Below are 12,966 nucleotides of genomic sequence, written 5' to 3'. Positions count from 1 at the left end.
TATACCCACTAAATGCTCCTTTCCACAAGCAGGGTTGCACGCATAGTGAAATTAAATATTGCTTTAAAAAGAACATATTTTGTCAAAGCTTTTTGTCTTTGAATCATCAGGGCAATTTACAAGAATACCAATTCAAGGTTAGAACCAACGTTTTAATAGCTGTGGAAAGTGCTGAATGGTCAGCAAGTGGACTCTGATTGATGGAGGCATTTCCATGGAGAATTTACACATTAATGCCGATTCTCAGTTCTCTGTCGGCTTTGTTTACAGGTTGACTGATTGATCAGGGCATTGCACAGACAGATGAAACAGCAAACCATCATATATGGGTATGTTCTCCATTGGCAACATGTTTACCAATCAGAGTCCACTCACCAATCAATCAGTTCTCTCCTCTCATACAGTATGACCGTCAGTATCCCATTGCATGGGTATTTGTGCAAATTGTCCTGATGAGCACAAGACTGAAAGCTTCAACATTTTTTTCAACAATACTCCAGTTTTGTACTACTAAATGACTATTAATAAGACTTACCGTAAATGGACAGCGAGGGTCTTTTTTACAACGTTTAGCTATGTGCATGTTATTGTGCAGAAAATAAGGAATATGCTCGTCAGGCAATGTGACATCATTGTATAAAGGCACTATATGGACACCGTCTCTATTGGTTTGGTCATTTTCTTCCAGTCCAAATGCTACAGCAGGCTGAATTGGAAACTGAAGCAACATTAACATCATGAGTGAACAGATGGTAGACCTACAAAAGAAAAATTTAAACTTCTAGCAGATTTTCCATTCGTGGATTTGCAGCAGACAATAATTCAACTGCTCCTATTTAAATAAGCAAGTGTCGTGAATGCTACAAGCAATCAAATATTCAAGAAGAAATTATTAACTCAGCTTTGAGGCAATAGAAGGTCTTTTATTGGAAACATATTTCAAAAGACGTTTACATCTAAACAGCAGCAGCAAAATGTGCCACATGTACATCTCACAGATACAAGTTACTTTTCTGATAAGACATTGAGTCACCTGTTTGGAGGTTACAATTTAATTTTGTCCTTAAAACAAGATACTGAAATAACAAAAAGCACTTCGAGAGACATCTGGCTCATTTAAATTTAAAGCTTTATTAACTTGACATAATATATTAATTTAGTATTCATACGACTGATAAATGTTTAAAAGCCTGGAAAACTAGTGAACGCATATGTCTGAAGCATATTATTCAAATTCTTACCAAATGCATTAAGCTTGTTCACAAAGACTGCTTCACACTAGTGGATACCTCAACTATGCTTTTCATGCACTGTCATTTTTGTCGGCCTCGGCTAGTTAAGTATAATTGGTTTCAATCTATTTAAACATGGTATCTTTAAGACCCTCCAAAACAAATTAGACGCTTGGCCATAAACTACGCAATCATGGATACCAACACAGAAAGCTCAAAATGCAAACGATCACAAATTTATCTCGTCTATGTTTCTTCCAGTTGTAGCTAACAATATGTTTTTCTTCACGGCACTTGCTTAATTTTGCCTTGGAGGTATCTAACAGAGATAATCATAAAAGTAACATTTTCTGAAAATTTCACAGCCTGGCCTTATTTCTTGTAAATTTGCTTTTAATAAGCATTACATCAAAATGTTTAATAAAACAAAATTGTCTCCAGTTTTATTGGAACACTTGCTACTCTACATTTAAATTTCCTTGCAATGATAATATCTCCTTTTACCTGTGAGCGTATCCAAATTCATTTTCAATTATGGCATTGAAGTTTTCCTTTTCTATCCATTCATGTTCTTGTTCAGTTTCACTTTCCAATTCTGATAAGCTAAAAAGAAAAACAGTTATTTCTTTTCACTTCCTGAGTAAACTCAATATCCAGTGTTCTAACCCTGGAATACCTCACTTCATTAAAATGTCTCATATCTCTCTGAATGGCTTCTCTATCACATACTGAGGTCAATATTTCAGGTTAGTTTCAGTACTTCCTGCATCTCAGTAAGGTTAATGTTCAAATTTAGTTCTGTAAATACTTTCATCTGTGCAAAATATGCAAACTTGAATTTTGAGAACTCTATCAATAGGCAGCATTATTTTCATAGTCAACATGGGAATAAACCTACTGCACATATTGTAAACCTATAGCTAAGTTGTATTGATTACCGACTTTCCTCAGAAAGACTTTTATTTGCAGATTTCAGTTCATTCTGAATCTTCCAATTACATTACAGTCATAATAAAATGGGAAAGCTGCATTCCAACAACAGCCTAAATATGATCTCAATAAATCTACTACAGTTGCATTAAAATTATTACTCCCCCATCATAATTTATCAACATGCAGCATGATGAAACAGAAATAAATAAAAGCTCAAGTTAATAAAACCAACAAATAACATGGGGTTGGTTTATAAACTACTTAAGCTTTTCTTTCCGGGCTTATTAGCCGAGTCATAGGTTTAATAAAGAGTAGAAAACACATGATTTAAGAAATTGTGAAAACATGCAAACACCCACAGCACAAGGCAACATCAAACGTGAGAACAGTAAATGAGAAGTTGAGGTAAGTCAGGCACAAATGATCAAGTGATGCCTCTTCTGGCTTAAAATAGATTGCAAATTGTAGGAGAAAGGAAATACTGAACAAATTGTTCCAGTTTTCAGTATTAGGAAAGAATTATTCATCATATCACATGTCTAATTCTTGAATAGAACACAGCAGAGATACAACTGGAAGAAAGTGTGCATAATATGGCAGTTTTGGAGCCCGGATAAAACAAGCCACTAGTAAAACAGAATAGAATAGAAAGGTAACGTAGCTAGTATTGATACTTTTAAGACTCAGGCTGGAAAATTAATAAATGGCAGCAAGGTCATGGCAGAGTTTGAACAATTATTTTAAATTTGTCTTCAAAGCAGAAGACACAAAAAGCCTCCCAAGAATAAGGGGAAATTTGAAACTGAAAGGTGGGGGAAGATTCACAACAATCAGTGCTTTGATAGAAAAAGTACTAAGAAAGCTAATGAGATTAAAAGCTTACAAATTCCCTGGATGTGACAGTGTGCGTCCTAAAACAATTGGCGACAGAGATAGCAGACATGTTGACTAAAATCTTCTAAAACTGCCTTGAATACAAAAGGTCTGAGAAAATTGTAAAACTACAAATAGCACATCCATTCAAAAAAAGAGAGGAGGGAACAATTAACCAGTCACTGGGAAATACTGGGATCCATACTGATTAGAAACAGGTCGGATTGAAAATGACAATAAAACAGTATTAACTGCCTGATTATGTTTGAAAAATTTATGACAGTTCTTTCAGGATGATTATGATGCGAACATACAAGGCATGATTAGCATGTTTGCAGATGATGCAAAATAATGAGGTATTGTTAAAGGCAAAGAAGGTTATCAAAAATTACAGATGATCTTGATCAGGCGGACAAGTGGGCTGAGGTTTGACAAATGCAATTCATATAGATAAGTGTGAGGTGTTGCACTTTGCAAAGTCAAACCAAGTTAGGTCTTATACAGCAAATGGTAAGCTCCTGAGGAGTGTTGTGGAACAGAGGGACCAAGGAGTACAAGTACATCATTCATTGAAAGCGGTGTCACAGGTGGACAGAGTGGTGAAGGCGGCATTTAGCATGCTGGTCTTCATCGATCAAGGCACTGAGCGTATGAGTTGGGACATTATGTTAGTTATATAAGTCATTAGTGAGTCCGCATTTAGAGTATTGTGTACAGTTTTGGTCACCCTGTTATAGGAAAGCCATAGTTAAACTGGAAAGAGTGCAAAGAAGAGTTACGAGTCTGTTGCCAGGACTAGTAGGCCTGAGTTATAGGGAGACATTGGCCAAGAGAGTACTTTATTCCTTGGAGCATTGGAGAATGAGGGGTGACCTTATTGAGGCATGTAAAATCATGAGGGCAAAGATAGGATGAATGCATATAGACTTTTCTCCAGGACTGGGGAATTGAAAACTAGTGGGCATAGGCTTAAATTAGGTGGGGATAGATTTAAGAAGGTCCTGAGGAGCAACTTCTTCACGCAGAGCGTGGTGTGTATATGGAATGGGCTGCCGGAGAAATTGGTTGAGGTAGGTAGAATTGCAACATTTAAAAAACATTTGGATAGGCACATGGATGAGAAGGGTTCGAGGAATATGCACCAAATGCAGGCAATTGGAACTAGCTGAGAGAGAACCATGGTCAGCATGGACCAGTTTGGGCCAATGGGGTTGTTTCCACGCTGCATTACTCTAAGACTTTATGACTCTATGTAACAAGCAGAGCAGATAAACAGGAGCATGCAGATCTATTGTATTTTCACTTCCAAAAAGGATTCAATATGATGCAGCACAAAGAGTTAGCATACATATTACAAGGTCATGGTTTAGAAGCAATGTCTTAACATAGATAGAAAATTGGTTACAATAACAAAAAAGTCAGATTCAACATGTTGTCTAATTGTAACAAGTGCAATACTAACCTGATTACAGCTGGGATCTCAATTACTTGTTATCTATATTGATAACACGGTTGTATGGACACAGTGTATTGTAGCCAAATTTACTTGTTACACAATGATAGGTTGGAAAATAACTTGAGGAAGTCACACAGTGGAGTGGGCAAAAATTTGGAAGAAGCATTACAATGTGGAAAATTGTGATGTTGTCCATTTTGGCAGAAAGAATAGAAAACTAGATTATTATTTAAACAGAGAGAGCTTGGTGAATGCTGCTACACTGAGGTCTGATTCACAAAAAGTTCACACACAGATAAAACTAAGCACTAGGAAGGCAAGTAGAACTTTGGCCTTTATTCCAAGGGAATTCAAGTATATAGATAGGGAAGGCTTACACAGGACATCCATAAGGTTTAATTTGGAGTATTGTTTTGGTTTCCTTACTCAAGGAAGAATAAATGTGCAGTGGAAACGGTTCCACAAAGGTTCACTATAGGCTGGTTCCAGGGATGGAAGGTTTTAAGAACATAGAACAAAAAAAACAGTACAGCATAGTACAGGCCATTCAGCCCACCAAGTTGCGCTGATCTATTATCCTACTAAGACCAAACTACCCCGCATACCTGACATTTTACCATCCTCCATGTGCCCAAGAGCCACTTAAAAGTCTCTAAAGTATCTGACTCCACTACCACTGCCAGCAGCGTATTCTACACAGTCACCATTCTCTGCGTGAAGAGCCTTCCTCCAATCACCTTAAAATTATGCCCTCTCGTAATAGTCATTTCCGCCCTGGGAAAAGGTCTCTGGCTATTCACTCTATCTATGCCTCCTATCATCTTGTACACCACTATCAAGTCACCTCTCATCCTTCTTCACTCCAGTGAGGAAAAACCCAAGCTCCCTTAACCTTTCCTCCTAAGACCTGCCCTCAGTCTAGGCAGCATCCTGGTAAATCTCCTCGGCACCTTCTCTGAAGCTTCCAAATCCTTCCTCTTTTGAGGCGACCAGAACTGAACACAGTATTCCAAGTGTGGTCTAACCAGGGTTTTACAGAGCTGCAGCATAACTTTGCAGCTGTTAAACTCAATTCTCTTGCCAATGAAAGCCAACACACCATAAGCCTTCTTTACAACCCTATCAACTTTGGTAGCAACTTTGAGGGATCTATGGGCGTGGACCCCAAGATTCCTCTGTTCCTCCACACTGCCAAGGATCCTGCCATTAACTTTATTCTGCATTCAAATTCTAGGAGGAAGGACAAATCGGTGGAACTGTACACAATGGAATTCAGAGCAATGAGAGGTGAGCATAGTGAAAAATGTTAGATTCTGGGAAGGTTAAAATGTTTCTGCTAGGATATTTGAAAATAAAGGGTGTCTCATTGAGACAGTCAAGGAGGGATTTTGTCTCTTAAAGGAACGTTTGTACATTCAGGAAAATGCATGTTCAGTTGAGGAATAGGCTAAGAGAGAAGAATACGCTGTTGTGGCTCTGGCATATCTTTTACGCTCCTGATAGAGGCTTCCAGGTGGATATTGGCCAGCAATTTCCATTCCCTAACCCAGCGATGCTGAGGCCTCGGGTAGTTCAGCGCCGTTCACCACAGAGCTTTCCGATTCTGTAATAATTCCGCTAATCACCATGTTAAAAGGCTTTAAACCTCGGGACCGATCAAGTCCACCTCACAGAAGCTAGCTGTCACAATTAGTAATAATATGCATTTACTTAAAGCTGTAGACAATAGCCAAGTGCGGCAATTGAAATCCTGCAATAGCACCATGAATAGCTCTCAACCTCCTTCCTCCACCACGCCAACTCAGACAAAAATCTCCGAACAAGGTTCAACCAAGGCGAAGTTAACCAGTTGCCCGAGTTTTAATGGACTGTTTGTGGTTTGCAGACTGAAGTTTGGAGTGGCCTCTGCTGCGTTTTAAATGGGGAGATCGTGTCGCCCCGGCTTCCCCCCACCCCCCCGTTTGATCGGGGGTAGGCCCAGTAAAGCCTTGCTCTTGTCGGTAATGTAGCGGGGGTACTCGCTCATGCAGGCGCGCGGCAGCGGTCGCTACACTGGGGAGCCGCGGAGACATTGTATCCTTCGGCAGCGTTCGATACCTGGGCCGGCGTTCCACAGCCGAGCGCGGCGCCATCGCAAGGTGCAACGTTCCAATGTTTCCCCGGACAGCGCACAGGCCAGAAGCGGTCCCTCTCAGTGCCAAAAAAAACACCCACCTCAGACAAAATCGTACTGAAGCGCTGACCCTCGATTGGGATTGCCAGAAAATGCAAGATGAACTGGTTAAGATCCTACACGAGTGTCGCCGGTTGTTTTGTCAGTTACTTAAAAGTCATTTTGTTCATGCAACATTTAGAAGTTTTGATGTAAACTGTATTTTTTAAATAACTACAATCTGACCCCACAACCAAAGATGTATTTCCCTCCCCATCCCTAACTGCCTTTCGTAGGGACCTGCACTCTGTGACTCCCTCACCTGCTCCGCGCTCCCTACTAACCCCATCACCTGTTCCTGCAACCACAGGAAATGCTACAACTGCCCATACACCTCCCCTCTCACCTCCATTCAAGGCATAAAACAAACCTTCCACATCAGACATCCATCAACATGGTCTACTGCATCCACTGCTCCCAACGTGGCCCCCTCTACATTGGTGAGACCAAATGAAGACTCAGATCACTTTGTACAGCACCTGCGCTCTGTTCGCAACAAACAACACCTTCCAGTTGCGAACTATTTTAGTTTCAGTTCCCACTCCCACAGTGACATATCCATCCTGGGCCTCCTCCAGTGTCAGAAATGACACCACCCATAAACTGAAGGAGCAGTACCTCATGTTCCACTGTGGGAGCCTGTAGCCCAATGGCCTAAATGTGGATTTTACCAGTTTCAAAATCTCCTCATCCCTTGACCAACTTTCCCTCTCAGCTATGCCTCCTTGACCTGACACAACCTGCCCACCTCTCCCACCTATTCACCCTTACCATCTCACTGACCAATCTCCACCACTGCCTATCTGCGCTCACCTATCACCATCCCAATTACCTTCCCCAACCCCATCCCTTCTCTCTATTTATTTCTGAGCTCCTTCCCCCTCCCCATTTCTGAAGAAGGGTCCTGACCCAAACCATCAACTTTCCTGCTCCTCTGATGCTGTCTGGCCTGTTGTGTTTCTCTACCTTCGCACTGTGTTATCTCTGACTCCAACAGCTGCAGTTCTCACTATCTCTTATAATCCATTGACTTTTTTTTTAAAAGATAGGAAGTACAGATTTGCATATAATTCAAATTATTTTACAGCATTGACATACAAAATACACAGTGGTCTGTGTAGAATAACTTGCATTTATATTTTTCCACACACAAATGGATCACTAAGTGTTTACAATAGAAATTCTGAGCAAGGGTCACTTGCCCCGAAACATTAACTCTAAATTCCCTCCACAAATGCTGCCTAAACTGCTGAGCTTTTCCAGCAATTTCTGTTTTTGTACCCTTCTGGATAATGCAGTTTCAAGTGGTAACAATAAGGTTTAAAAAAAAAACACAATTTCCACTGTACTTCCTTATGTTACTTTAAAGCTATAGACTCTTGTTTCTGACCAGAATTTTTTTTTTCTCAATTTATTCCAGCAAAACCCCTCACATTATTTTGATTACTTTTAGTACTTCTCCACATAATTTCCCTATTCTGAGGAAAAGCAATGGTAACTTGTCCAAACTCTGTCAAAGTGCAGTGTTCAGAATGGTATGCAATATTTAAAAGTTGCATCATAATTAGTGAATCATAAATGTTTCATTGCCTTGATTACAAAAACCCTGTATTTCATGCACTTCATCTTGCCTTATCTTCACCAGACACCTTTCAAAGCTTTGTGAAGTGCATACATAATTTGATTTCTAGATATTTAATTTGTTTCCTCTAAATTTGAATCAATTCAATTTGTGAATAATTAAATAAATCTACTTTCATACTGCTGAAAAAAATAAACAGTCAATGTTTTTGTGCTCAGGAAAATTTGCATGAAATACAAATAAAGGGAGAAAATGCTTACTTTGTTCATATTCATCTTAACTAATTAAGTTACAAACATAATTGAATAGTGAATTTCAGATTATTAAAGAAAGAAGGCATACTTAGACTTCCAAATAATAACTTGCAAATTCATCCAGTTGGGCAGGCGTGTGGTTAGCACTGCTGCCTCACTGCGCCAGGGACCCAGCTTCCATTCCAGCCTTGGGGGACTGTGTGGGGTTTGCATATTTTCCCCATGTCTGCTGGGTTTCCTTCTGGGTGCTCTGCTTTTCTCCCACAGTCCAAAAATGAGCACATTAGTGGATTGTCCATGCTAAATTGCCCCACAGTGTCCAGGGATGAGCAGGCTAGGTAGATTAGCTCGGGGAAATGCAGGTTTACAAAGAACAAAACAGCACAGGAACAGGCCCATCAGTCCTCGAGGCCTGTGGCGACACGTTCTGCCCTTCCAAACTAAAACTGTCTTCACTAACAGGATCCATATCCCCCGTTCCCCTCCTATTTATGTATTCATACAGGTCCTTCCTGAATAGTGCTATTGTGACTGCTTCTACCACTAGCACATTCCAGGCACTCACCGCCCTTTGTGTGAAAAACTTACCTTGCCCATCTCTTTCAAATTTCCCAACTCGGACTTTGAACCTGTGACCCCTTATAATTGACCCCCCCCCCCCTCCTGGTTATGGGGATGAGGTGGGTTGATTTGGGATGCTCTTCGGAGGTTAGTGCAGACTCAGTAGGCCAAATGGCTTCTGACTGCTCTGTAGGGATTTTGTAATTCACTTCCCATTGAAGTATAAGTTTGGTTTCACCCTCTCGCGATATTACTTTATATATGACCCCACTTGCAGACATTGAGGTATTCTTAAAAATATTGAGTACTTGGCTAACAAAAAAAAAATGCAGACCTCTGGGTTTTAATCCTTAGATGAACATCACATCAAGGGGTCAGGAGAGTTTTTTGTGAACTTAATCTATTCAGAGGTATTATTATATACAGCCGGAGCAGATGGGATGAGAACCTAGGCTTTCTGGAACAGAGAAAGGAACACTACAAATTTGCTACAAACCTTTGTTGTTGGCATTGATTTTGTCAGTCTGGCTGTTGTTATGTAAATTTAATGTATTCTTTTCTGTCAATTGACAGTGGTTTCATGTTCATCACTGCTAAATCCAGATTTTCTAATTTTTCAATTGATAATACCCAATCCAAATGAACAAGTGTGTATCATGCATGACAGAGAAGAATCTTTCTTAACCAATCTTAATCTGATCATGAATACTGCATTATAGTACTCTATTCAGACTCCACTAAGACTATAGTCTCTTGAACATAATTTTAAAAAATTTCTAGATTCATCCAAATTTTTCCATTTAATTTAAAATAAATCTTACCAATACTCTTATTAATTGCATAAATTCACTGTTTAAAACTAAATTACTTTTACAATTATCTATTTAGTGACTGGCTACAGCATCTTTTTGTATGTGTAGTTCATGACCTGAAATGTCTACAGAAGCTACATGTTAGTGTTAAAATGAATTTCTTGATCTTGTTACTTAATATAGTGAATACAATAAAAAAGTGACTATTTCAAAGCTAGAAAATGACAAACCAGGACTCCCTACATATGCCCTCAAAATAGCACCACTGTGATTATATCAGTCTCTCCAAACTTATTTGAAGATTCTTAATTTCACACTTTGATGCAATTTAATGCAGGTGTCCTATATCTGCTAATTTCAGCAACCTATTTTCTACAAAGAAGTGGGAGATGCATGTCAGATGAATTTTTCAAGCAAGAACCAAGCCAAATTCGGTAAGTTGAGAGGGCATATGAAGAGGAAAATAAGACTAACAAAGGGAGAAAGTGATAATAAATAGGCCGTTAATATAAAGGAGAACTAAAATCTTCAATGACCCTTTAAATTGTAAATGGGAGGAAAAGACAAGATTAAGCTTGTTTGGGGCAATAAGTGATAGGTATAAGGTAAGATCAGAATGCCTTAATTAGAACCTTGTTTATTTTTTTTATAGGAAGGGTGATAAAATATCAGCAGAAGCAGAAATAGTAAAGATAAAAGATGCAGTGAATATTAGTAGAATGTACAGGAAGGTTGCTTGCACTTGAAGTAGATTAGTTCCATTGGTCCAGGTGAGTTGCATCCCAGTGCTAAAGGAAGTGAGGTAGAGGTAGCAAAAGTGCTGGCCATAATCTTCCCAGGAAGCAGGGAAAATGCCACACCAGATGATTAGAAAGAGAAAAATATGTCAGCCTTACTCAAGAATAGGTAAATACATTCTATTTTTCATATTTTCAGAAACCACAATGTGGGGGCACTGGCTTCATGGTATTATTACTGGGTTATTAATCCTGAGATCGAGGCAATGGTCTTAGGGTCCTGGGTTCAAACCCTGCCATGGTAGATGAATGCATTTGAATTCAATAGAAATCTGGAAATAAGAATCTAATGATGACTATGCCACCATTATTGATTGTCAAGAGAAAGCCTTGTCGTTCACCAATGTACTTTAAAAAAGGAAACTGCCATTCTTATCTAGTCTGGCCTGCATGTTAGCTTGCCTTAATATTCATCTGTTGGTGGCACAGTGGCTCAGAGTTTAGCATTGCTGCGTCACAGCACCAGGAACCCAGGTTCGATTCTACCATCAGGTTACTGACTGTGAGGAGTTTGCATGTTTTCCGTGTATCTAGGTGGGTCTCCTCTGGGTGCTACAGTATCTTCCCACAGTCCAAAGATATGCAGGTAAGTAGATTGCCAAGCTAAATTGCCAATAGTGTCCAGGGATGCACAGGCTTGGAGAATGGATTAGCATTGGGAAACACAGGGTTACAGAAATGAGGTAGGTCTGGGTGGGATGCTCTTCGGAAGGTTAGTATAAACTTGATGGACCAAATTGCCTGTTTCCACACTCTATGGATTGTATGATTATTCTGGCAGTGAATTGTTCACTGCCAGTAACCTCTTCAACTCTGTTAAATAAGCCTTGAACAAGAAAGACAGGCCCTGGTGGGGCATCTCTTGTTTTCTACATGGGGTCCAGAATTAACAGTGGTTGAGGATAGAGCTTCTGAACAGTAGAAGCACTTCTCTTAGGCTTGATAGCAATAGATGTAATTTACAGGACTAGTCAGGCAGAATTAGTCTCTCTCTCCATCTAAACAGAATATATCTGCTCCTTTTGGATACTTGTGCATAACTCAACCCAAAAGCTGTGTAACATCATCAGATTGAGTGAAGTTCAATGCAACACAAACATAAGCTCCTTCAGAGCCAATGCCTTATACGTTACTGATGATTTAAACTGGTTAGTTTAACATTAATAGTAAATAAGGTATAGGAACAATAAGGGAGATAAATCAAGACATTTGAAGACGTTTGCTCAAAGACAAAGATCTCTCATTGGTAAAGGGTAGATCATGCTTTATAAATCACAGCCAGCTGAACAGCTTTTGGGTATGAATGACATAGCCAGAAACCTTTAGACCATGTGTAGGAAAAGTGGTATACTATTCTCTCCAGTTAAAAAGTAAAAGCTAAAGAATTTATTTTCCCCTCACCAGTTTCAGTAAGCTATGGCTTTTAACCAATAAATCAGAGGCCTTATAATTTGTAAACCAGTTGCTCTGTGTGACCTGCAAGGAAGTGAAAAACGTTTGGAGGATGCAGATCAATAAGTAGCAAGTCCTGACCAGCAAAACGGTCTCAGATTAGAATCGTAGAATCCATACAGGAGCAAAAAGAGGCCATTTAGTCCATTAAGTCTGCTCCAAGAGTGTCCCATCCAAACCCACCCCATCCCCATAAGCCTGAATTTCCCCATGCCTAATCCAATTAAGTCTGCACATCTCTAGATACTATGGGGTAATTTAGCATGGCCAATCCACTTAACCTGGACATCCTTGGACTATAGGAGGAAACTGGAGCATCGGCAGAACATGCAAACTCCACACAGACAGGCACCCAAGGCTGGAATCAAACATGGGTCCCTGCCACTGCGATGTAACGAAGTTTACCACTGTGTGACTCATTCATCTCATCACACTGAACCCTGTGGTCAGCGACAGTGAACCAAGGAGGTGATGGCCTAGTGGGTTCATTTGCTGGACTGCTAATCCAGAGATCCAAAAAGCAGTTTGGAGATCAGAGTTTAAATCCTGCCATGGAAGATAGTGGAATTTGAATTCAATAAGTATCTGGGGTTAAGAGTCTAATGATGACTGTAAATCCATTGTCGATTATTGAGAAAACCCCATATGGTTCACGAATATACTTTAGGGAAGGAAACTGCCATTCTTACCTGATCTGGCTTACACGTGACTCCAGACCCACAGCAATACGGTTGATTCTTAACTGCTCTCTGGGAAATTAAGGATGGGCAATAAATGCTGTCTAGCCAGCGACATCCTCATC

The 12,966-nt window shown here is 39.8% G+C and overlaps 1 protein-coding gene across 6 annotated transcripts in view; it reads right to left on the bottom strand.

Annotated features, from left to right (window-relative positions):
• The window catches only part of eogt (EGF domain-specific O-linked N-acetylglucosamine (GlcNAc) transferase), a 71,107-nt gene extending 63,899 nt beyond the window's left edge, over positions 1 to 7,208 (bottom strand). Inside the window, exons 1-3 of one of the 6 annotated variants that reach the window (XM_048547675.2) lie at positions 7,077 to 7,208; positions 1,737 to 1,835; positions 536 to 758 (exon numbers count right to left, since the gene is read on the bottom strand). In XM_048547675.2, the coding sequence (XP_048403632.1) occupies positions 536 to 739 (204 nt within the window). In that variant the 5' untranslated portion in view covers positions 740 to 758; positions 1,737 to 1,835; positions 7,077 to 7,208. Of the gene's footprint in view, positions 1 to 535; positions 759 to 1,736; positions 1,836 to 6,591; positions 6,958 to 7,076 lie in introns of those variants that run through there. The other 5 variants (XM_048547679.2, XM_048547676.2, XM_048547673.2 and 2 more) reach the window with 5 other exon arrangements.
• Positions 7,209 to 12,966: the final 5,758 nt, after the last annotated feature.

The sequence above is a fragment of the Stegostoma tigrinum genome, chromosome 11 (genome assembly GCF_030684315.1).
Source record: "Stegostoma tigrinum isolate sSteTig4 chromosome 11, sSteTig4.hap1, whole genome shotgun sequence".
Classification (NCBI taxonomy): Eukaryota; Metazoa; Chordata; class Chondrichthyes; order Orectolobiformes; family Stegostomatidae; genus Stegostoma; species Stegostoma tigrinum.
This window is presented reverse-complemented; position numbering and strand designations above follow the sequence as displayed.